This window comes from Balaenoptera ricei, chromosome 2, assembly GCF_028023285.1.
Source record: "Balaenoptera ricei isolate mBalRic1 chromosome 2, mBalRic1.hap2, whole genome shotgun sequence".
NCBI classification, from domain to species: Eukaryota; Metazoa; Chordata; class Mammalia; order Artiodactyla; family Balaenopteridae; genus Balaenoptera; species Balaenoptera ricei.
In genome coordinates this window covers 113,457,757-113,483,653 of record NC_082640.1, presented here as the reverse complement: position 1 = coordinate 113,483,653, position 25,897 = coordinate 113,457,757, and the positions used below count along the sequence as shown (strand labels likewise).

Sequence of the window (25,897 nt, the reverse complement as noted above, 5' to 3'; positions counted from 1 at the left end):
TGCTAAGTTTATAATTATAACTTAAAAATGAGGCAAGATTAAGAAACTCAGATATAGGCTAGGGTCAGAAACATTAAGACATACCAGACGTAGCTGTGGTACGCTGAGCTTTCTGTACTCTGAGAAGACTGCGTGAGCCAATAATGATGCATGTGAGAAACCACTGTAGATTAGAGGACATGCTGAAAACTGTCTAGGAGGGAATAGTTCATGGAGATCAGGACAGAAGCTGCATTTGCAGAGGTTCAAGCAAGGAGGTAACTTCCTCCCCTCCTCTCAGGTCCAGTACATCTTTGTAAGAAGAGCTTGTTCACCTGCTCCCTAAACACCTGCTTCACCTGTTTGTTCCTCAGGGTGTAGATGAAGGGGTTGAGCATCGGAGTCACCATGGTATTGAGCAAGGCCACCACCTTGTTCCTGTCCTCGCCCTAGCTACCCTTGCCTGACTGGACATACATGAAGATGCAGCTGCCATAGAAGAGAGAGACAACAGTGATGTGGGAGGAGCAGGTTGAGAAGGCTTTCTGCCTCTCCTTGGCTGAGGGGTTGTGGAGGATGGTATGGAGGATGTGGCCATAGCAGATGGCCTTCACAGACAGAGTGCCCAGTAAGCTGAAGTTGGCCAAAATAAAACCCAGAAGCTCAATCAGACTTGTGTCCGCACATATGAGTTCCAGGAGTGGAAAGTTGTCACAGAAGAAATGATTAGTGATATTGGGGCCACAGAATGGCTGCTGAAATATAATGAAACTTGGAACGATGATGATAAGGAATCCTGTCATCCATGAACAAAGAACTAGCTGGACACAGACCCTTTTGCTCATGATGGTGACATAAAGCAAGGGTTCACATATGGCCACATACCTGTCAAAGGACATCACTGCCAGTAGGTAGAATTCTGTGGTTCCCAGGAAGAAATAGAGGAAAAACTGAAGAAAGCAACCTGCCAGGGAGATGGTCCTGTATCTTGTCAGGATGTTGGACAGCATCTTGGGGAATATGACCGAGGTGAACCAGATCTCCAGGATGGCAGAGTTGCAGAGGAAGTAGTACATGGGGGTGTGGAGGCGCCTGTCCATGAGGGTGAGGACCACGAGGAGGTTTCCCAGTAGAGTGAGGAGGTAGGTCAGGAGGAGCCCCAGGAAGATGAGCATCTGCAGCTCACAGGCACCTGAGAGCCCCAGGAGGACAAACTCGGTGACAGTGGTGTGGTTCCCCATGGCTCCTCTGACCTCTGTGGGGGATGGCCCATCAGAGGTGTGCTGCACCAGGAGTCGTGATGTTCTGGGGATCTGAGGATGTTTGGAATTGATAGGAAAAAGTGGTGAGTGTTGCATTTTGAGTTGAAGGATTCCTTTATTTTTGTTTTACAGAGCTCCCTTGGGGCTATCTGTCTCATGTATGGTCCCTGTTATGTCTCTGTGTTAGAGGCGAGAGTGGTGTTGCAGGGGGGCCTAAGTAAGGCCCCAAACCAAAAATTATTCTTGCTTACTTTTGTTAACCAAAATTTTATTTCTGATTCCTCAACAATTACTTTGCCTCTAACATTATACCCTGCTTTCACTACCTTTCATTTTTATCTTTATTCTAATAAGGGTCTTCCTCCATAAGTAGTTCATATTTGAGACTGGTAACCTTTTTGCTTAACTTAGCCATTCACTACACAGATCCATTTCCTCAGGTAAACTGATTGAGAATGCATAGACACTCTATTGCTAATTCAATATTACCTGAAAATTTGATGCCTTTCACTAGTATTTGGATTAATAAAAAGACAAGAGGAAATCTATGAGAGAAAAGTACAACTCTTACCAATCAAAAAGAGAAAAATACAAGTAATGTATGCACAAATAAAAATTCCTTAGTGGGAGTTTGGTATTTAAGATTCTTAATGATCCATCCTCATATGATATATCCACAGTCTCTTTTGATTACATCCTCCTGTGGGCTCAAGATACAATAAACCCTTTGTGATTTTTTTATTCTTTATCTATTTTATGCACCTATGTTTTAGCACATGGCATTCTTTCAACTTGGAATCATCAGCCTTTTCAAATCCTATTTATCCTTTAAGTCTCTCCTCAATAAGTGCTGTCATTTCCATGAAGCCTTCTCTTTTGAATGCCTGAGTCTCTGTATCTCTCATAGTTTTATTATATATCACTCAACTTTTATTGTATTTTATGGTTGTTTTTCATTGTTGCTCAAAGATGTCTTTATTAATCTTTGCATTTTATATAGCTCTTAGAACAACTTTCTTGAAATAATCAGCTTTAGTAAACATTTACTCAATGAGTGAATAACACCTCAGATGTCTGTGAGATGGATTTGGTGTTGTCTGACACAGAATAGGTTGAGGACATGTTGCTTATGTAGTACTTCCTAGAGGACAGTAGCCTTGCAGAGTAATATGTCAAGTAGTACGTTAAAATGACCCATCTGAAGAGGGTTTGCTTTTCCTCATTAGAACGTGGAGATGTCTCCCCACAAAGATTCTCTAAGGGGAAACTCTCCATCTTTGAGACAGTCTGGAGTTTGAGCTAGTAAAGGGACAGAGGTCTGTTTGGGTCTGCTAGAGTGCTTCCAGCAGCAAAACAAAACCAAAACAACCCCCCCCGTGCCCCCCCAAAAAAACCCAAACAGGACTTCCCTGGTGGCGCAGTGGTTAAGGATCCACCTGCCAGTGCAGGAGACACAGGTTCGACCCCTGGTCCGGGGAGATCCCACATGCTGCGCAGCAACTAAGCCCGTGCACCACAACTACTGAGCCTGCCCTCTAGAGCCCACGAGCCACAACTATTGAAGCCCGCACGCCTAGAGCCGGTGCTCTGCAATAAGAGAAGCCACCGCAATGAGAAGCCCACGCACCGCAACGAAAGGTATCCCCCTCTCGCCGCAACTAGAGAAAGCCCACGTGCAGCAACGAAGACCCAAAACAGACAAAAATAAATAAATAAATTTATTCTAAAAAAACAACCCAAACAAACAAACAAACAAACCCAACAAGAACAACAACAAAAAACCCCAAACCCTAAAAAAGATCTCTTTTTAAATGTCCGCATCCCTGGAAGTTTCCTTCCTTAAGCATTATCAACTATTCCCTTAATGATCAGGCAGAACTGTAGCAAGAATCATTTACCAGTCACTGGAGAATAAGATTGGGACCCAGTTTAGGTACCTGGGATGAAGGAGATGCTAGGGGATATTAGTAGAGAAGATGAAATGGTAAACTGTATAAACTTTCTCTTTTTTTATGGTTTTACCTTCTCTTCAGCACAGGCTGCACTATTCAAAGTTATTCCACAAACTACTATTGTATATAACATTTGTTGACAGTTACTAAAGAACACAAAATAGTTGATCAGCCTCTGAGGATGTAACTAAGGGCTATTCCCCAGGGGTTATTTTGAGGCTCAATATTGCTTAGATACTCAGCGACTTGAAAAAGAGTTCTCTGTAGCCCAATCATTTGGTTCAAAGGTGAGCCCAGGCAGCCAAGAAACTTACCCAGCTCTTTCCAGGACAGAAGCAGGACACAACATGAATGTGATACCCAGACACATCATCAGGAGCTAATAGAATGAGTATCATTTAGGCGAAGTCCTGGTGGGACACATTGGAAGAGAAGTGGGAATAGAGACTAAGATGAGGAAGAGTTCGATGGGAGTGGAAGGCAAGGAGAAAGCTCTGGGTTCATACTGAATCATGAGCTTAGCGCAGATAAACCATGAAAAGACATTGTGATTAGTCTAAGGATATAGCTCATAGACAGGGCTGCTGATAAACTTCTGTTTTTTTCCTGTATCAAATGGGAGGTCAACAGCCAGGGGGAGGGGCTTCCAGATACAAAGGGAAGGGGTCCACTTCATGAATTCAGGTATTTCTCCTTTTATCCTTCAGGCTTGGTGAGTGAAAGGGGAGACTTGCCTGGCAGCCTGAGAGCCTGGGCATGGCTGCACCATCCACTCACACCATTCATTGTTTTTTTGTTTTTTTTTTTTTAATTAATTTATTTAATTTATTTATTTTTGGCTGCATTGGGTCTTCGCTGCTGCGCGCAGGCTTTCTCTAGTTGCGGCGAGTGGGGGCTACCCTTCTTTGTGGTGTGCGGGCTTCTCATTGCGGTGGCTTCTCTTGTTGCGGAGCACGGGCTCTAGACGTGTGGGCTTCAGTAGTTGTGGTGCATGGGCTTCGGTAGTTGTGGCTCGCGGGCTCTAGAGCGCAGGCTCGGTAGTTGTGGCGCACGGGCTTAGTTGCTCCGCGGCATGTGGGATCTTCCCGGACCAGGGCTCGAACCTGCGTCCCCTGCATTGGCAGGCAGATTCTTAGCCACTGTGCCACCAGGGAAGCCCCATTCATTGTTTTAAGGGTCAGTCATGCAGTGGCCAGTGGGAAAGTCTCTGTGGATGCCCTGGAGGTTCGTCTTGCCTTCTGGATAGTTCTAGCACACTTAGAAGGTGGGTGAGATCTTCTCCTTCTAAGGAAAAGCATTAAGAGTTTCACCCAAACTTGATGCTCTCCAGAGCTTTGGGTTTTCCAAGGGGACAGTTACACAGAGCACAAGGTGGGACAGGCAGATCTCCTCAATGTGAGTAACTTAATGGTTCTGCCTGGATAAACGTTGACTTGCCTAGCATTGACCTGGACGGTGGGGCTGAAGTTACAAATGAGACCCAGTGTGTGTGCTCGATGTGCCACATCTTATAAAAATTATCGAAGACAAGTGCCAGGAAGTGGACGGTTTGGGGAAGCCATTGCTGCTCTGCCATCCTCTGCAGTGCCATGGTGGAGATTACCCCTGAGGCCCAGGGTTAGGTGTCTAGCAGCCCTCTGGGGAAGTCCCAGTCAGGCCATTCCAAATACACTACTCACAGGATTCCAGAAGATACCTGGTTCACATGGGTATTTCTTGAGCTTGCGATATTGTCTATGGGCTCTAAATGCAGATCTTATTCTTTAAGAATAACTGTTCCTTTCCATAGTATCCTGAATGGTCAGCTGGCCTTTCCTGGATGGGAGAATGGTTTCCTTGGACTTTGTCATCATTCAGCTCACAGGATCTGATGAGCCCAGAATGTTTTGAAATTTTCCACATTCCTCAAGCTCATCCTGGGAGAAGCCTTGGAAGAGTTCAGTTATCATTTAGTGGAATCTTCCTTCATCCTCCTTTTAAACTAATGGGGGTGATTTCAACTGATAAAGACTTTTATTACATTCTCACGTTGGGCAAGTTTCTGCGAGATGATATTTCTTCTGCGGACAATGGGGCACTGTAAGACAGTGAATGAGCTACTCCTGGAATAAACACATCTCTTTGTGCAGGTGACATAAGGGCTGAGGGATTTGGATTGCAGCTTGGTTTTCTTCAGGGATCTACTCTTCTCCTAAGTTTTATGGTGCTTGTGATCCCTGGAGAATTAGTATAACGAGCCTCACTCAGCTTCTTCCCAACTCTCTTGGCTGTTACTTACTACAGCTTTGCAAACAAAAGTTTCACTTGTTTGTTCAGATCAAGAATAACAGTTAATTTTAGTTAAAGTAATAAATCTAATTATTCCTATGAAATTGGGACTCCTGTCTAATATTAGGCAGTCCAATTATTACAGGGATGTAAGGAACCATCACAAGTAATATAGAACCTTGGTTAATCCTACCCTGGTCCCTACCTCACTGGGGCTAGGAGATGATAGAAGATGGGGTCCTAGGGGAAAGGGAAATAAGGGAAGGAAATGAAAAGGTTAGGATTATATTTTTCCCCAGCTTTATTGAGATATAATTGACAAATAAAATGGTATATATTTAAAGTGTACAGTGTGATGATTGTGTACATCGTGAAATGATCACTACAATGAAGTTAACTAACACATCACCTCACATAGTTACCATTTTTGTGTATGCATGTTTGGTGAGAATGCTTAAGATTTACTCTCTTAGCAAACTTCAAGTATAAAATACCATGTTACTAGCTATGAACACCGTGCTGTACATTAGGTTCCCAGAACTTATTCATCTTATAGTTAGGAGTTTGTACCCTTGACCAATACCTACCCATTTCTTCCACCCTCCCAGGCCCTGGAAACTACCATTCTCTCTGTTTCTATGAGTTGGACTTTTTATTTGTTTGTTTGTTTAGATTCCACATATAGGTGATGCCATACAGTATTTGTGTTTCTCTGTCTGGCTTATTTCACTGAGCATAATGCCCTCCAGTTTCATCCATGTTGTTGCAAATGGCAAGATTTCCTTCTTTTTTTATGATTTAATAACATTCCATTGTATTGTTTACCTGAGATAAATAGACTGTCAGATATTTTTCCAGCAAAGATGGGTTTATTTGGGATCAGCAACTCGGGGTTGCAACCATGGTGAGCCATGTGAAAATCCCTGCACTACAAGGGAAGGAAAATGCTTTTATAGAGAGGAAAAGGAAGTTGGGAGGGCTATAGTAAACAAAGCGTCCATGACTTTTCGTTGGCTGAGTCCTTGCCAGGAAAGAAAAGGAGTCTCTCTTCTTCCTGTTGGGCTTTGCTATCATCTCAGGGCGTGAGAACTCCCCCTTCTGGTCTCTCAATTCTATTTAACTGAGATTTCTGCTTATTAATTTTTTTACATTTTATATATATAAACCATATCTTCTTTATCCATTCATCTGGTGACAGACACTTAAGTTGTTTCCTTAGCTATTGTGGGTAATGCTGCAAAAAACACAGATTGCCGATATTTCTTTGAAATAGGGGGACACCCTGGATGCACTGGGCCTTAAGGGCTACTACTGCCGCTGCATGCTGCTAGCCCACTGGACTTGATAGAGAAGCTGCTCAGCTATGCGTCCCTGGAGAAGTGATCACGGACCATGGCAGTCAGTGTCTTGCCCACAGTTTGTTCCCCCGAGGTGTGGGGAGCTGGAAGCAATGCCTGCCCACAGCCCTGTCAGTGTGTGGCTCCCTCTCTGGAAAGAACCATCCAGTAAAGGGCTTTGAGGACCACAAGGACGTCCTAACAGTTAAAAAAATTTTTTTGTTTGTGTCCTTTGGATATTTACTCAGAAGTGGGATGGCTGGATCATGTGGTAGTTCTATTTTAATTTTTAAAGAAACCTCCATACTGTTTTTCATAATGGCTGTACCAATTTCCATTCCTAACAACAGTGTACAAGTGTTCCCTTTTTAAAAAAAATATTCATTTATTTATTTGGCTGCGCTGGGGCTTAGTTGCGGCACATGGGATCTCCGTTGCCACGTGCAGAATCTTCATTGCGGCATGCGGGATTTTTTTTAGTTGTGGCAAGCAGACTCTTAGTTGCAGCATGTGGGATCTAGTTCCCTGACCAGGGATCAAACCCGGGTGCCCTGCATTAGGAGTATGGAGTCTTAACCACTGGACCACCAGGGATATTCCACTGGACCACCAGGGAACTTCCAACGGTTCCCTTTTCTTGACATCCTTACCAACGCTTGTTCTTTCTTTCTTTTTTTAAAAATAATAGCCATCTTAACAGGTGTGAGGTATGAGGTGCCATCTCACTGTGGTTTTGATTTGCATTTCCCTGATGATTAGTGATGTTGAGTATATTTTCATGTACCTGTTGGTCATTTGCATGTCTTCTTTGGAAAAACGTCTACCCAGTTTCTTTGCCCATATTTAAATGGGCTTATTTGATTTTTTGGTATTGAGTTGATTTTTCATGAGCCCAGGTATCTCTCTCGAACTCCAGAACCATCTATCTGACTATTTACTGAAGAGCTCTACCTGGGTTCCTTAAAGCCAATGTGTTGAAACTGACTGGAACCTAAATGGGAAAAGAATTTGAAAAAGAATAGATACTTGTATATGTATAACTGAATCACTTTGCTGTACACCTGAAACTAATACAACATTGTAAATCAGCTATACTCCAATATAAAATAAAGATAAAAATAAAACTAACTGGAAGAATATACCAGAGACCAATAAAACAACAATACTTGTTTCAGTTGGTGGTTTGGGGCAGAGAGGGGCAGGGTTGACAGCATGATTTCTCACCATGTATCTTTTAGATGAATGAAAAAATGTGAATGTATCATCCTCCTCTCTCCCCCAATCCACTTCTGCCCAAACTTGCCCTTTTCATGTGTATTCCTGTTTATGTGAATGGTATCATCATTTCCTTGGTCACCCAAGCCAGAATCTGGGGAGTTTTCCTCGACTCCTTTCTCTCCTTTACTCTCTTACCCCAACTTCTGTAATTTTGCCTCAAAAATATCTTGCAAATAAATTTCCTGTTTTTTCCATCCCCACTGTTAGTGCTTTAGCTTGGGTTCTTTTATCTCTTACTTGGATTTTAATATCTTTCTCACTTTAGTTGCCCACATTCTGCTAGAGTGATCTTTTAAAAACACAAAACAGGTTATAATATTTTCCAGCCTAAAATCATTGGATGCCTTCATTAACCTTCAGAGTAAAATGTAAGCTTTCTAGTGTAGCATCCTTTTGATCGTGGGTCCACCTACTGCTCCAGTTTCTTCTTCCGTGATTCTTTTTCCATAGCTTAGTCTTCAACCAAACTGCCTGTCCTTCTTGAAAAGAACATGTTCTCTCTGGCCTCCATACCTTTACATATGCTGTTCTTTCTACCTGAAATGCCTTTCTAACTTTGGCAAAAATCAGATCGAGTTTTCCATGAGAAAACTTTTCTGAGTAGTTCTCCTACCCACCCCCAGCCCAACCACATTCCTCTCATCTATAAATATAAATTCTGATATTGCACTAAATACAATATTATCACTGTTGAGTTTTTCCTCTGTATTTCCCTACTAGCTGTGTGACCCTGGACAAATCCTAACATCAGAAATTGAATCATATTTTTCTTTGTCTTTCAGACATCTGGCACAGTACCCATGTGGTGGTATCACAGTTTTGAATTGTTAACCATTGTTTTTTATGGGTATTTCTTATCCCTCCGAGCTGTCTTATTCCTCCCATTTGGGTAAGGAAACTGGGAAAGAAATGTTATTGCAGAAGGCAGAATAAAGCCTTTTCAAGTTTAGGACTCAGGGCCTAGAAAAAACCTGATGAGTCAGGGCAAGGCTTCTTATTTCCCGAGATTCTGCATAACAGGGGAAAGAGGAGACTTGAAGAGGAAAACAGGATAGCTCAGAACTGTTGGGTCTCCGGGACTGTACTCTGCCCTTTCCCAACCCCAGGCTGAGTCTAAGGGGGGAGATGACAGAACCCCACACAGAGTTGTGGGTCTGAGAACAGAGAGCACTTGTAATTTGCTTTCTGGGAAGGTCCAGGGCAGTGACCGTACCTTAGGGGAAAAGTGGCTGCATAAAATTCCTAGGCAGGTGGGACGTTTGAGAGCATCAAAGAGTTTCCCACAGCTCAGAGAGGTGCAGTAATAAAGGCTAGAGTGTCTGAAAGGGGCACAGAGAGAGCAGGGAGAGCCGCCCAGCCTGCAAGGGCCTCATTGATGAAAATGAGGAGCAATGTACCTGCTACCTGTGGACTGATGACCGGGGTCAAGATGGGAGGATCCAGAGGACCGGTGGGCAAAGGAGGCCTCCTTGCCTCCTCGCAGCTTCCTCAGAACTTAGACACAACACTGGAGAAAAGTGTGCTTGTGGGAGAACCCAGAACTGACTGAGATTTAGTTTCTACCATCAGGTTAATGGGGCGTCTACGGAAATTAAACTGAGTTTTAAGAATAGCAAGGAGGGGCTTCCCTGGTGGCGCAGTGGTTGAGAATCTGCCTGCCAATGCAGGGGACACGGGTTCGAGCCCTGGTCCGGGAAGATACCACATGCCACGGAGCAACTGGGCCCGTGAGCCACAATTACTGAGCCTGCGTGTCTGGAGCCTGTGCTCCGCAACAAGAGAGGCCGCGATAGTGACAGGCCCACGCACCGCGATGAAGAATGGCCCCCGCTTGCCGCAACTGGAGGAAGCCCTCGCACAGAAACAAAGACCCAACACAGCCATAAGTAAGTAAATAAATAAATAAAAATTAAAAAAAAAAAAGAATAGCAAGGAAATTAAATTTGGTATACACGAGTCTGTGAACTAAGATTAATATTTGCTTTACCTGGCATCATATAGTGTTACAAATTAATGAATTAAATATTAATGTAAAATTTACAAAGGAGTAGAAGTACATATATTAAATTGCTCTAAGTAAATTTTGCAATATGAATATAATTTAGATTATTAATCCTTTCTCAATAAAAATGTGAATATCATGAAGGACTTTGAAATGGAAAAAAAAGATTACAAAATTAGTGAGTGTCCTAACTCACTCACTCAGGTCATCTCTGCCTTCCAATGTTTTTAAGATGTTTTAGCACTTTGTAAATTGTAGAAAACTAATCATAATGTAAATTATTCTTGTCTGTAGAAAAACACAAGGATTGTGTTCATTAGAATGCGACTGACAATTTTCTGTAATAGACCCAGTGTGCACGTATTTACAAATTCATTTCAGAATTTCGTATCCCTATAAATGTCATTGCTCTTTGAATGCTTCTTTAAGCTAGTTGTAATATCTTACCGGTTTCCCTCATAAATGAATGAGTTGTTAAATAAAATCTTTGACATGAGTCCATATAGCTCATGCTTTGAGAAAAGTCTGCAAGAATTGACCTCTGAAATGTCAACACAGCCTGCTAGAAGTGATTTTAGGGAGAGACAGAGAGTCATCTCCTGGGATATCTCTTATTAGGACACTTGCCTACTGTAGGTTGGAGCACTCTGCTGTAATAGCATAAGTAATTTGTAAGAGGTTTTCAACATTTTAGTTAACAGATCAATAGACGGAAACAGAAAACCACTTAATCACAGAATGCAGTGAAATAGACTGCTTTCACTTTAGTGAAGTCACAGTTTTCCTCCCACAGTGTGTTCTGCTGATGGACGTGTTGGAATAAACATGTGACTTGAGAGAGATATCTTCTGCATGGTACAAACTTTATTATGCCAACATCTGGCAGCCGGATAAAATGATAGTCAAGACCTGGAGTCAAATCACTCTTTAAGCCTCAATTTCCTCATTTGCAAAATGGTGTGTTCTGCTTACAGTTGCCGTGTAGCAAAGCGCCCTGAACTTGGTGGTGTAAAATGTGAGTCAAGACTTCAGGAAGGGCTTGGCTGGGAAATCTTACCTGGAGGATCTCTCATGAGACTGGGACTGCAGTCATCGGAAGGCTTGACTGGGCTGGATGTCCAAGATGGTCCACTCACATGGTTGGCAGTGAAGACTGGTTGTTGGCTGGGAGTTCAACTGGCACTATTGATTAGAAATATCTACACATGGCCTCACAGCATGATGGCCTAACTATACTAGGAGTTCTTAAGTTGTGGCTGGTGTTCCCCAGAACAAACGTCCCAAGAGCCTGGTAGAAGTTGCAAGGCCTTTTCTGACCTAGCCTTGGAAGTTATATGACATCATTCTACCATACTCAGTTGGTTAAAGCCTGCCCTGGTTCAAAGTGAGGGTATATAGGCCCCAACCTGTTGATAGGAACTTTGGCAAAGTCACATTGTGGAAAGCATTTGGGATGGGAGATATAGTTGTGGCCATATTTAGAAAATACAATCTGCCACATGTAGATAATATTATTGCCTATTTCATGAGGTTTTGTCAGTATCAACATGAGAAATGGTCTTAATACAGGACTTAATCAGCATCTAAATACTGATTTAATTGCTTAATTTAATTAAGTGCTTAAGTACTGATTAAGTACTTAACAACACTTAAGTACTTAATCAGTACTTAATATAGTGCCTGGTGCATTGGAAAAGCTCAATAATTGTTACCATAATTATTACTTCAGCACTGCTCTTTACAGTTTTTCAGTTTGTGGTAAACACTATTTTGATTTTCTGAATTCTCATTCTCAGAGAAATCTGATTAAGATTAGACAAAGGCCAAAAATTACAAGTGAAATTGAATGGAAGTATATTGTTGTTACCTTTGAAGTGTCTTCTTGTCACTTTAAAAATTCTGAAGTACAGGACGGCCTTTACTTGGAAGTAAAATGTCCCAAATTGCAGGGGAGTGGTGATTTGTGACCCTCTTACTTCGAGGTGATGAAAATGCTTTGGATCCGAACTTGCACTAGAGCATTAGTACCTATTGCTTTTGGCTTTGTTTTCTCACTGTTAAATCTGTTGTAATGAAGTCAACGTAAACTTTCTTATCAAGGTTTGCAGGACTGTTCTTTATGACTGGAAAAATCACAGATTTTCAGATGTTTTGAAATTTAGCAGCAGTAAGTTTCCCTTCCCAAAGCGATTTGAAATGAATATCCGAGACAATGAACTACCTCTGACAAACTCAGCTTGTGTTTTGTTGTCATCTGTGATGATTTAGATTCCCCTTTCCTTGGCTGTGAAATCGATGTCACAGCTGCACTAGGTACTGGGCAAATGATGTTCTTTTTATCTGCTTTAAATATGAAACTGCATTCTTATCACTGTGGGTTGAAGGACATTTTTGTACCTGAACACTTTGATTTGAGGGTGATGTCAAACAGATTTTGACTCAGATAAATATTCAGTTGTGCCAGGAATTACAAATAGACCTTGTGACCTTGTTTCAATCAGCAGAAACGTGGAATGGGTTAAGAAAAAATGTATTAAAATAACATTTTTGTTTTCTTTTTGCTATAAAATAATTTATGTTCCTCATAGGAAATTTTAGAAAATCCAAGCAAAAAGAGAAAAATAAAAATCACCTGCATTCTTACCACCTGGCTGCAATAATTATTCACATTTTAGAATAAGCATCTTGTGCATACACACATTTATATACACCACAGATTTTAAAATAATGGATCGTGATGTACATGTTATTTAGCATTTGGATTATTTTTAAATAAAAAAACTTGATAGAGTGTGGGGATCTTTCCATGTCAGTAAATACATAAAATCAATTTAAATTATTTTAATCAGTTTCCTATTTGTCTCTCTGCATTTAATTGTTTCCCATTCCCACAGTTACAAACATTATAAAGTATATCCTCGTACAGATATTTTAAAAAGTTGTTTAAAAAATTATAGAAGTAGTACACATTAAAAAAATTCAAATATTATAGAGGATTGTAAGATGGGAAAAGTAAAAAATTTTCTTTCCTCTTCCCCTAGTTCAATTAACAACAAGCATCTGATAATACTTTCTGACTGGGATTGTTCACATGATTATTATTTTATCTTTAATTAACATCCTTTGGTTAATTATATCTTTAATTAATATTTCTGTCTTTAGTAATATCTCTGCCTTTTTCCTTGGTTTATCATCTTTCAACAGTGTCTGGGGCTATATTCTCAAAGATGAGGAATTTATCACTTCTGCAGTACCTCCCACTTCCCTGATCCCCCCAACTCCAGACTGTAGTAGTTACTTTTTTGTTCATGTAGTTAACAATACATAATTGAATCTCTATTCTTATTGTCAACTTTAGTGTTCCTAGATACTCCCTTACCAAAGATTAAAAAATTGATTATCCTTCTGTCTCTCTTCCCATGTCCTAATATTTTTAGCTATATTGTAATTTTGTTTTATTTTTTAAATTAATTAATTAATTTATTTATTTTTGGCTGTGTTGGGTCTTCGTTGCTGTGCGTGGGCTTTCTCTAGTTGCGGTGAGCAGGGGCTGCTCTTCGTTGCAGTGCGCGGGCTTCTCATTGTCGTGGCTTCTCTTGTTGCGGAGCACCACCTCTAGGTAGTTTGGTACTTTTCTATCCTAGTATATCTGTCTCTGGGTCTAGCAGATCCTCCTCAACTTCTTTTAAGCTTCTTTCACTTTTCATAGGTCATATTCAGCTGGCTGCCATATAACTAGTGTCTATCCTGTGTGTCCTCTTTCTTGGTTCCCTTTTCATTTTGCTAGAATCTTTTTCTAGCATTTTATTTCCCAAAAACCCCATTGTACGCTATACTCTGAGTGCTTGTGTCGCATATGCAATTATTTTGCCCAAACTTGATTGATTTTTTGGCTTGATTTAGATTGATTGTTTAGAAATCTAAGTTCAAAATTGTTTTTCCAACTTGGAGGATAAATGAGAAACTAATAGAAATGGTTATTACCTTTGGAGACAGGTGAGTGGGGAATGGAGCAAGTGGGGATGGGAGTGAGACTCTGAACACTTTTTAATATAGTTTCATTCTTTTACCAAGTAAAAGTATTATTTATAAAAAAATTAATTGAATAGTAAAAACACACAAACCTTTTCCCACCCTCAAAAATTTGAAATATTGTTCAGTTGTCTTTGAGAATTAAATGTTGTTGATGGGAAGTTTGGTGCCTTTCTTACCCTTGTTTCTTCTGGTAACCTGTTTTCTCACTCCCTCTCTGGGAATTTTCAGGATTTTCTCTACCCTTGGAGTTCTGAAATTTTACTAGATGGAGTCTAGGAATGAGTCTTTTAAAAACTAATTTTGTTTGCCTCCACATAGATCATTTCAAAATGAAGACTCATGAAGTTTGGGGAGATTCTCTTCAGCTATTTCCTTGAATGTTTCCTTCCTGCCATTGTCTCAGTTTGAAACTTCTCTTAGACAGATCTTTGATTTCTGGATCCATCTTCCATGCGGCTTAAATTTATTTTTATATTTTGAAATTATTTACTTTCTAGTCTCCACTATAGGGCATTAAATTTAATTCTGATTTCTTATTATCTTATTTTCATTTTATTATTCACACAGTCCAGTGCAATTTTTTAAAACAACTTTATTATTATTTTTTTAATACATTTATTTATTTTATTTATTTATTTTTGGCTGCGTTGGGTCTTTGTTGCTGTGTGCGGGCTTTCTCTAGTTGTGGCGAGCGGGGGCTACTCTTTGTTGCAGTGCGTGGGCTTCTCACTGCGGTGGCTTCTCTTGTTGGCGAACACGGGCTCTAGGCACACGGGCTCTAGGCACACGGGCTCAGTAGTTGTGGTACTCGGGGTCAGTAGTTGTGGCTTGCGGGCTTAGTTGCTCTGCGGCATGTGAGATCTTCCTGGACCAGGGCTCAAACCCGTGTCCCCTGCATTGGCAGGCGGATTCTTAACCACTGTTCCACCAGGGAAGCCCCAGTGCAATTTTTTGACATTTGTATTTTTAATGTCAAAAAGCATTTTTGTTCTCTGATTGCTCCTTTTTCCTCACAGATTATATGCTTTTATGAGTATCATATACACTCAATCATTTTGAGTATTGCATAAATTTTAAAGCAATTTTAGTTTCCTTATCACCTCAGGTTTCTCTAATGTTAGTTGCCCATTTGGTCATCTTTGTACCTCTTTCTTCATGCTGTTGATTTTTATTCAAATATCTGGTGGTACTTGAGAATCCAGTTATATTTATGAATAAAGGCTTTGTTAAATAAAGATAGCTGCTGTGGGTTTTTCTCCCAAGAGGAGTAGGTCTATTTGCATAAAAGGGCCATTCCTTGAATGAGAGAGCCAACTGTTGGCTCTGTGTAAGTTGGCTAGGTTTGCTGAGAGGTAAACTTCTCTCTAGGGTGAGAAGGTGTGAATTAGGCAGGCCAGTGGCAGTCTGAGTAGACCAATTAAATATTGAAGACTGGAAAGGTGATTAAAGATTTAATAATAAAAAGAGGCAGAACCAGATAGATTCACAGCTATATTTTGTGAGATTGATTGAGACCAGATAATCTCAATGTTATTTAAACTATTCTAGGTCACAGAAAAAGATGGAAATCTCTATGATTCCTTTTGAGAAGCCAATATAACTTTAACCTAAAACCTAAAAATAAGGGAAAGGAATACAGAACAAGCACGCTTTTGAATATAGGAGGAAAATCCCTAAATTAAATACTACTAAGTAAAATCTGGTATTTATCAAAAGGATAATAAATCATGCCTAGAAAAGTTTATTCCGGGAATACAAGTGTGTTCAGTATCAGAAAATCTAGCAACATAATCTAGGACAATAACAAATTAATTAAAAAATATTATGATCGGGCTTCCCTGGTGGCGCAGTGGTTGAGAATCTGCCTGCCAATGCAGGGGACACGGGTTCGAGCCCTGGTCTGGGAAGATCCCACATGCCGCGGAGCAACTGGGCCCGTGAGCCACAACTACTGAGCCTGCGCGTCCGGAGCCTGTGCTCCGCAACAAGAGAGGCCGCAATAGTGAGAGGCCCGCGCACCGCGATGAAGAGTGGCCCCCGCTTGCCGCCACTGGAGAAAGCCCTCGCACAGAAACGAAGACCCAACACAGTCAAAAATTAAAAAAAAATTAAAAAAAAATATTATGATCATATCAATAGATGCTGAAAACTTTTGATAAAATTTAGCAGCCATTCTTAATTTTAAAACTCTATAAAAATAGGGACAAAAGCAGACTTCTTAAATATAACAAAAACCAATTACCAAACACACCAGTAGAGCTCATTGAAATATGATTTCAATTAAAATTAGGAACCAGATAAGGATGCTTGCTATGGACATTATTATTTGATATTATCTTGTAGGCTTTCTAGCAAATACAGTCACACAAAATGATATAGCTGGTAGAGACGTTGGAAAAGAAGAGATAAACACAAGCTGGTAATATGATTGTATAAAGCCCAAGAGATTTAGTACTATATCACTAGAGTTAATAAAGCATAAGAAAATAAGGAAAATAATGTATCCACAACAAGAACTACAGCAACAAGGACTATAAAATGCTCCAGGGCAGCTCACCGACTGTGGAGTTCCGGCCCTGTGGGGACCCGGACCCCATTCCTGCTTCAGGTCAGTCCCCCTGCGCCAGGATACTTTTAATAGGTAGTGATGGCACAGCTGGCTATCCACCTGGAGGATATAAACTTCCTCTGTGTAAACAAGGACTTTGTGGCTCTAGAGAGACAGTTTCCTCTGTCTTCGTTATTTTGATTTCGTTTGAGACTTGTGGAAATGAAACACAATTTTATTTTCTTTTAGCTTTTTATTTTAACATAACTTTTGATTTATAGTCAAGTTGTAAGGAATTCCCATATATCCTTCACCCAGATTCCCCATATGTTAACAATGTACCACATTTACTTTATCTTTTTCTCTCTTGACATATTTCTCTTAACATAAGTTTAATAATTTCTTGATATTTATACTAATAATATTATATATTAATATATACCATACTAACAGTGCATATAATCTAATACAGCATAGGGAGCTTAGTACATTAAATAGCCTTTCATATTTCCTGTCCATATTTCTCTGGTCATCTTGAAAAATTTTTTAACATAACATAACAGACCATACTTTGCAACTTGCTGATGTTGCCCTAAGGTTTCTAAAATCTAGATCCTCATCCTGGCTCTCTCTTTCTGTTCCCCTTACAATTTAGTTGAGTGAACCGGTCATTTGTCCTATAACATGCCCACAGTCTCTGCTTACTCTTTGCATCCTCGTGGTGCTGTGCAACCCATTCCTCTGCCCCTCTGTATTCCCTGAAGACTGGTTGTTTGATGTAGAGGCTTGATCAGATTCAAGTTTGATTTTCTTGTCAAGAATATTTCATACTGTTGTATTCTAATTCTTTCGTACTTTCTTTAGTAGCTGGAATACTTCCATAAGGAGAATATTCATCAACTATTTGGTTATGCTGTCTAGATTGTTTTTAACTTTTGCAGAAAGGAGTCAATGAATTATGGTACCTAGCTCAATAATTAAAAGTTGTTTGGGCTTTTTTATAGCTTATGAAGAACCACATCCGAATACCAAGCAGGAGTTCATTGGCAGATCAGATTTACTGGAAGTGATTCACAAATATCATTAATAAACTATTATTATCTCCTTCACTTAGCTGTGCCTCATGACTTCTCCTATTTAACTAAATCCAGTTCATGATTCTTGACAAACTTTAAGGTATTCATTTAAAATGAGTTATGAAATAATTTAACAGTGAATCACCTTTACTTATGTATTTTTATATTGAATAGCAGGAAACCAACAGAGAAATTTGTCACTTTTGTTTGAGAACACAGTTAAATTTATTCTTATTTGACTCTTTCACCCTGGTTGATTAACCAGCTGTGTTTAATTTGAAAGCTTATGAAATTAAGTTTCTTATCAGCACAGAACAAGGCATTTTATAATACAGCATCTGGATTTAAAAATGGTTTAAGTCCAAGGAGATTATTTTTACAGCTTTTCATTAGAGCTGACTTTCTATAGCTGAAAACTACATTTCCAAGACTGCATTATAACTAGTATTCTGGATGAGATCTAGATTTTGTACATGCAGAATACAGAATCTGGAGCTGTGTTATGTGGGGAGAGTGGCAGGGCATGAGATAACCGTGTTCCAACATGGTTCCCGGCAGACAGTGTCACTTTTCCTGCTCCAGCAGCTTCCTGCAGTAGAATTGGCAGTGCACCCCATCACAGCAGAGATAGTCTGGCTAAGCGTTCCTGGAAGTTCTGCTTAGATCCTATTCTTCCATTCCTTCCAGTGACTTTGTAAACCACACACAAAAAAATCACTTTCTGCTTATACCAATTTGAATGATTTCCGTTATCTGCAACCTATTTCTCACTAATAATAAAGCTACTGATTTTTGTATATATATATATATGTTGATTTTTGTATATTATCTTTGTACTGAGCCATCTTACTCAATTTATTTATTGGCTGAGATAATTTTCTGGAAGTTTCCAGTTAAAAATTGTACAGTTTTCATCTCTTTGCTAATTTCATCCTGATTTCTCTTGAATATTTGCACCATATATTGTAGGCAACAGTGAACATTTTGCGGTTTTTCTAACTTTAATGGAAAGCTTCTAGTCTTTCCCAACTGAAAATAATTCTGACTTTGGAGATTACAGATATGTAATGTTATGAAGGTATTCATCTTTTCTCATTTTATTAAGAACTTTCTAAGCTAAAAAAAATTAAGAATGTTAGTTGGTTTTTATAAAAAATTTTTTTCAACATCCATGGAAATGATTATAAGATGTTTCTCTTTTTTTCTATTTGTATGATGAACTATATTTATAGATTTCCTAATATCGAATTGTCTTGCATTCCTTGAAAAATCCCACTTGGTTATGGTATCTTATTTTTTTAATGCTTTACTGGATTCTTATTGTGACTATTTTGTGATTTTTGCATTGATACGCATAAGTGGGTAGTTTTCCTTTTTTTGTACTAGTTTTGCTGTTTTCCTATTGATATAATGTTTGCTTTATGATAATAATTAGAAAAATTTCCTTATTTTCTGTGCTTAGTTCTGTGAAATTATCTGCATCTGGCGATTTTTGGCGGGGAGCATGTAGAGGGCAACTCTGACAACTTTCTTTATTCTATGCTACTTCTGTATGTTTAGATTTCCCATCTTTTCTAGGGTCAGTTTTGATCCATTTCATACAAGTTTTCCAATGTATTTGGATATATGTGAGCAAAACCAAATATATATATTATGTCTTTACTATATATATACATATATGTATATTTCTGCTGTATCTGGTTATTTCTTCCTTTCCTATCTGGTGTGTTTGTGCTTTCTCCTTTTAAAAAAAGTTAGGCTCACTAATAGTTAATCTGTTTAGTTGATTTTCAAAAATCAGTTCTTGTATTTGCTGTTTTTAGTTATAAAAATTTATTACTTTGTGCTTTTCTCTATATTAATTCCTTCCTCTTAATTTTTCTTCCTAATTTATTGTTTTGCATACTCAAGTCATTAATTTTTATTCTTTCTTGTTTATAAGCATTTTAGGCTATGAGTTTTCTCCTGAGCATTTATTTAGCTATATAATTCCATATGTGAGGTGATAATAATAGTGATAGATAAATCAGCCTCTCATGAAAATAGTTTGCAACTTTACATGAACACAGTCTTCTGAAAATAAACATTTTAAACACATATAGTTTCCTATAACAAATATTTTTAATTTCAATGTTACAAGACAACTATCCATGGAAGTATTTTTTTAAATAATTAATTAATTAATTTTTGGCTGCGTTGGGTCTTTGTTGCTACGCGTGGGCTTTCTCTAGTTGCAGCGAGTGGGGGCTACTTTTCGTTGTGGTGCGCGGGCTTCTCATTGCGGTGGCTTCTCTTGTTGCGGAGCACGGGCTCTAGGCACGAGGGCTTCAGTAGTTGTGGCATGCGGGCTCAGTAGTTGTGGCTCTCGGGCTTTAGAACGTAGGCTCAGTAGTTGTGGTACACGGGCTTAGTTGTTCCAAGGCATGTGGGATCTTCCCGGACTAGGGCTTGAACCCATGTCCCCTGCATTGGCAGGTGGATTCTTAACCACTGTGCCACCAGGGAAGTCCCCATGGAAGTATTTTTTTTTTTTTTTAATTATTTATTTATTTATTTATTTTTGGCTGTGTTGGGTCTTCGTTTCTGTGTGAGGGCTTTCTCTAGTTGCAGCGAGCGGGGGCCACTCTTCATCGCGGTGCGCGGGCCTCTCACTGTCGTGGCTTCTCTTGTTGCGGAGCACAGGCTCCAGACGCACAGGCTCAGTAGTTGTGGCTCACGGGCCTAGTTGCTCCGCGGCATGTGGGATCTTCCCAGACCCGGGCTCGAACCCGTGTGCTCTGCATTAGCAGACAGATTCTTAACCACTGGGCCACCGGGGAAGCCCGGAAGTATTTTTTAAAAACTCTTTCAATAATGTGGGAATGCTCCTTGGTCTTTTTAGTTGACTGATTCAGACAAATGCTCAATTCTGTAAGCACAAGATCCAGGAAAAAAAAATGTAGATTTCACTAAATTTTCGAGTAACTGATATGTAAATATTTTTGCTGTCTTCTTATCTATCTAACAAGACTCAATGGTTGGTTTATGTTTTCTTTTTTTTCACATCTTTATTGGAGTATAAATGCTTTACAATATTGTATTAGTTTCTGATGTATAACAAAGTGAATCAGCTATATGTATACATATATCCCCATATCCCCTCCCTCTTGAACCTCCCTCCCACCCTCCCTATCCCATCCCTCTACATCATCACAAAGCACCGAGCTGATCTCACTGTGTTATGCAGCAGCTTCCCACTAGCCATCCATTTTACATTTGGTGGTGTATATACATTAATGCTACTCTCTCACTTCATCCCAGCTTCCCCGCCCCCTCCGCGCCCTCAAGTCCTTTCTCTACGTCTGCGTCTTTATTCCTGCCCTGACACTAGGTTCATCAGTACTGCTTTTTAAAATTCCATATATATGAGTTACATATGGTATTTGTTTTTCTCTTTCTGACTTACTTCACTCTGTATGACAGATTCTAGGTCCATACACCTCACTACAAATAACTCAGTTTTGTTCCTTTTTATGGCTGAGTAATATTCCATTGTATATATGTGCCACATCTTCTCTATCCATTCATCTGTTGATGGACATTTAGGTTGCCTTCATGTCCTGGCTATTGTAAATGGTGCTGCAGTGAATATTGTGGTACACTTATCTTTTTGAATTATGGTTTTCTCAAGTTATATGCCCAGTAGTGGGATTGCTGGGTCTGGTAGTTCTATTTTTAGTTTTTTAAGGAACCTCCATACTGTTCTCCACAGTGGCTGTATCAGTTTACATTCCCACCAACAGTGCAGGAGGGTTCCCTTTTCTCCTCTCCAGCATTTATTGTTTGTAGATTTTTGATGATGGCCCTTCTGACTGGTGTGAGGTGATACCTCATTGTGGTTTTGATTTGCATTTCTCTAATGATTAGTGATGTTGAGCATCTTTTCATATATTTGTTGGCTATCTGTATGTCTTCTTTGGAGAAATGTCTATCTAGGTCTTCTGCCCATTTTTGGATTGGGTTGTTTGTTTTTTTGATATTGAGCTGCATGAGCTGCTTGTATATTTTGGAGATTAATCCTTTGTCAGTTTCTTCATTTGCAAATATTTTCTCCCATTCTGAGGGTTGTCTTTTCGTCTTGTTTATGGTTTCCTTTGCTGTGCAAAAGCTTTGAAGTTTCATTAGGTCCCATTTGTTTATTTTTGTTTTTATTTCCCTTACTCTAGGAGGTGGGTCAAAAAGGACCTTTCTGTGACTTATGTCATAGAGTGTTCTGCCTATGTTATCCTCTAAGAATTTTATAGTGTCTGGCCTTACATTTAGGTCTTTAATCCATTTTGAGTTTATTTTTGTGTATGGTATTAGGGTGTGTTCTAATTTCATTCTTTTACATGTAGCTGTCCATTTTTCCCAGCACCACTTATTGAAGAGGCTGTCTTTTCTCCATTGTATATTCTTGCCTCCTTTGTCAAAGATAAGGTGACCATATGTGCGTGGGTTTATCTCTGGGCTTTCTATCCTGTTGCACTGATCTATATTTGTGTTTTTTGTGCCAGTACCATACTGTCTTGATTACTGTAGCTTTGTAGTATAGTCTGAAGTCAGGGAGCCTGATTCCTCCAGCTGTTTTTCTTTCTTAAGATTGCTTTGGCTATTCGGAGTCTTTTGTGTTTCCATACAAATTGTAAAATTTCTTGTTCTAGTTCTGTGAAAAATGCCATTGGTAATTTGATAAGGATTACATTGAACCTGTAGATTGCTTTGGGTAGTATAGTCATTTTCACAATATTGATTCTTCCAATCCAGGAGAATGGTTTATCTCTCCATCTGTTCATGTTACCTCTGATTTCTTTCATCAGTGTTTTATAGTTTTCTGAGTACAGGTCTTTTGCCTTCTTAGGTAGGTTTATTCCTAGGTATTTTTTTCTTTTTGTTGTGATGGTAAATGGGATTGTTTCTTTAATTTCTCCTTCTGATCTTTCATTGTTAGTGTATAGGAATGCAAGAGATTTCTGTGCATTCGTTTTGTATCCTGCAACCTTACCAAATTCATTGATTAGTTCTAGCAGTTTTCTGGTGACATCTTTAGGATTATCTATGTATAGAATCATGTCACTGGCAAACAGTGACTGTTTTACTTCTTCTTTTCCAATTTGTATTCCTTTTATTTCTTTTTCTTCTCTGATTGCTGTGGTTGGACTTCCAATACTATGTGGAATAATAATGGCAAGAGTGGATATCCTTGTCTTGTTCCTGATCTTAGAGGACATGCCTTCAGTTTTTCACCATTGAGAATGATGTTTGCTGTGGGTTTGTCATATATGGCTTTTATTATGTTGAGATAGGTTCCCTCTATGCCTACTTTCTGGAGAGTTTTTATCATAAATGGTTGTTGAATTTTGTCAAAAGCTTTTTCTGCATCTATTGAGATGATCATATGGTGTTTTTTTTTTTTTTTGATCATATGGTTTTTATTCTTTTTTCTTAAAGCCTCTTTGTCAGTGTTCTCCGTTTCCTTCAAGGCAGTTTTTTACATTGTTAACTAAGGCTTATAGCTTTTGTCTTCTGTTATAATTTTTAACCAAGATCAAATTAGTGAATATCAAACTTATATATTTCTGATTTCAATGTTATTATTTTATGAATGAATTATTTTAATATTTCACCATTGAGTATAGTCATTAATTAGGTTTCTTGTGAATATTTGAAACTTTTTCCTGTCTTTAGAAATGTCATCTATCCATAGAAGCATAGATGCTCACTAAGAGTTAAAAATTTGCATCAGATGGTGGGTTTTGGGTGTTCATTGTACTATTTTTTTATGCTTTCCTGTGTATTTGAACATTTTCATAATAAAAAGCTGCAAAAAATCAGATCTACTTATATAATTATAAGAGACATCTAAGAATGCTTCAGAAATGATCAAAGAAGAGAGGGAGTTGACCATTGGAAGGGACACAGTGACTGTTTGAATTGTAAGCAGACAGTTGTTACCCTCTGTTGTTTTTCCTCATGGAGAGTGGAAATGCTCTGGTGTGTGACAGGAAATATTTAGGTTGGATAGTAGAGGGAATGGCCTTCCGTAGGAGACCATGCAGCTGCATCCCCTTGCTTGTCTTTAAGAGCTCCACAGATGCTCTCTGTGTCACATGGTGGAGGTGAGGTGGCTATCCCTTTGGTTGGAGAGAGAAGACAGTTGAATGGTTTCTCAAACAGACCCAGGGGCAGCTGCAACTCACATAACTGTATAGGGTTAGCCAGGACGGTGTCCAGTGCCCTGAAAACAGCAAGGGTGTAGATCAGGTTCTGCCTGCAGTGGACCTGCTGAGCTCCACAGATTCCCTCTGTGGATTAGCCTCTGCCTTGTATCTCACCCAGAGCAGTTCCATCAGAGAACTCTGAGCACAAGCCAGGGAGGGGTCCTGGAGTTCACAGAGCCCAGCTCTTTACTCTTCTGGGAATGAAGAGTTCATACCAACCAGGCACTTAACAAAAGTATGAGATTTTCTAAGAGAAACAATACTTATGACATTGGTCAAGCAAATTTCCCTGATAGTAAAAAGTCATTCACAGGACTTCCCTGGCGGTCCAGTGGTTAAGACTCCGTGCTTCCACTGCAGGGGTCACAGTTTCAATCCCTGTTCGGGGAACTAAGATCCCACATGCCGTGCGGCACAGCCAAAAAGAGAAGCAAAAAGTCATTCACCCAAAAGATAGTTGGTGCCCACTATATCCAGAGCCATACTGAGACTATTCGGGCTACAGGATCGTTTCCAGAGTGCCATGCATGGTAACATCTAGGGGGACGGGTTCTGGATTCTGACCTGGATTTAAATCCTGACTCTTCCATTAACTAGCTATGTAACTTTGGAAGCAAGTGCCTTGTTGGTCTCTGTGCCTCAGCCCCCTCCTCGGTGGAGTGGGTTTCAGGATTACAGCACCTAGCTCATAGGGTCTGCTTAGAGGATTTGGGATAACATGTGTAGTCTTTGAAACACATGTAGTAAATGTTCAGTAAGTATTCACTGTTGTTATTTAGCCTGGTTGTGTTGCATCCTCTTTGACAAGCCCCATGCTCTTCATTTTCCAACCACTCAGCTACCTTAAACAGACCCCAAGTTACCTCAGGGCTGAGAAGCAGCTACTCTTGGATCTTCCTGGTCACCCAGCTGGAGGGGGTTTCCAGGCTCTCAGGAGCTTCTTTCTAGCCTTTCTAGCTTCATCAAAACCATTACATTCTCAGCTCTGTCAGAGGACTCTGACCCTTGCCGTTGGGTTCTGTGGGTGAGGGAGCAAGTGAACCACCCTGTGGCGATGGCCTTGGGGTCTGTCCTCCTGTCCTTTCCTTTTGAGCTATAGGTGTAACTGTGGGTGATGAGATTCATTTAACTCCACCACGGGCAGCCCCAGGGGTCCTGCTGTATTATCCTTCATCTACATTCAGGAGTAACGTCCCTACCAAGGCCTTGGTGTAAGTCATTTTGGGGAGACTTTGTGACTCCATGTGCATCTAGTACATCGCTGTGTTTGGATGGTTTCCCGGTTTCTGTGGAATTTTGAGACTTGGAGCCCCAGGTATTGATTCACTGACGGAAACTTGCCCCTCTCTGGAGTGAAGTTGTGGGGCTTCTCTGGAGACTCATTACAACATTGCGATAATAAGGCCCCAGCCACCTCAAATCCCTTGGCTGTTGATTGCTCTAACTTTGAAGCTGGAAGTTTACCCTTTTATCCCCCAGTTGCAGAGCATAGTAACTTTGGGAAAGTTTATTGAGTCTGGTTGAGGGAGTGAGGGAAAAATGGCAGGCAAGGCCCTTCCAAGGGCTGGATCAGTGGGGTTATGACCATGGGCATTGTGTGGCTGTGATGGGTGGGAGTGGTCCACGTCCAGGAGCTACAGGATAATTCCTCCTTTGTCCCTTTCCTAGGAGTCTCTGTCTGCCCCTCCACCTCTTCATCCACTGTGTCCACTGAGCTTGCCCACCCACAGTGGCCTGTTCAAAACCTGGGCCCATCTCAAGGCATGGGCCTCCACACCTACAGCCTCTCTCTGCTCAATGTCACCTCTTTAGATGGGCTTTTCCTGTCCATCATGTGTAAAACAGAGCCGCTTCTGGATTTGCTCACAAATCCTTCCCTGTCCCCTTACTATGCTTATTTACTTTTATTCATAACACTACC

General features: G+C 40.0%; 1 protein-coding gene and 1 long non-coding RNA gene across 3 annotated transcripts in view; one reads left to right on the top strand and one right to left on the bottom strand.

Annotated features, from left to right (window-relative positions):
• The window catches only part of LOC132359576 (uncharacterized), a 100,321-nt gene that overhangs the window by 52,361 nt on the left and 22,063 nt on the right, over window positions 1-25,897 (top strand). The window lies entirely within an intron of this gene.
• Window positions 246-1,262, bottom strand: LOC132360826 (olfactory receptor 6E1-like). Its single transcript, XM_059915906.1, is given in 1 exon segment — window positions 246-1,262. A coding segment is annotated over 1 exon segment (975 nt). The 5' UTR covers window positions 1,221-1,262.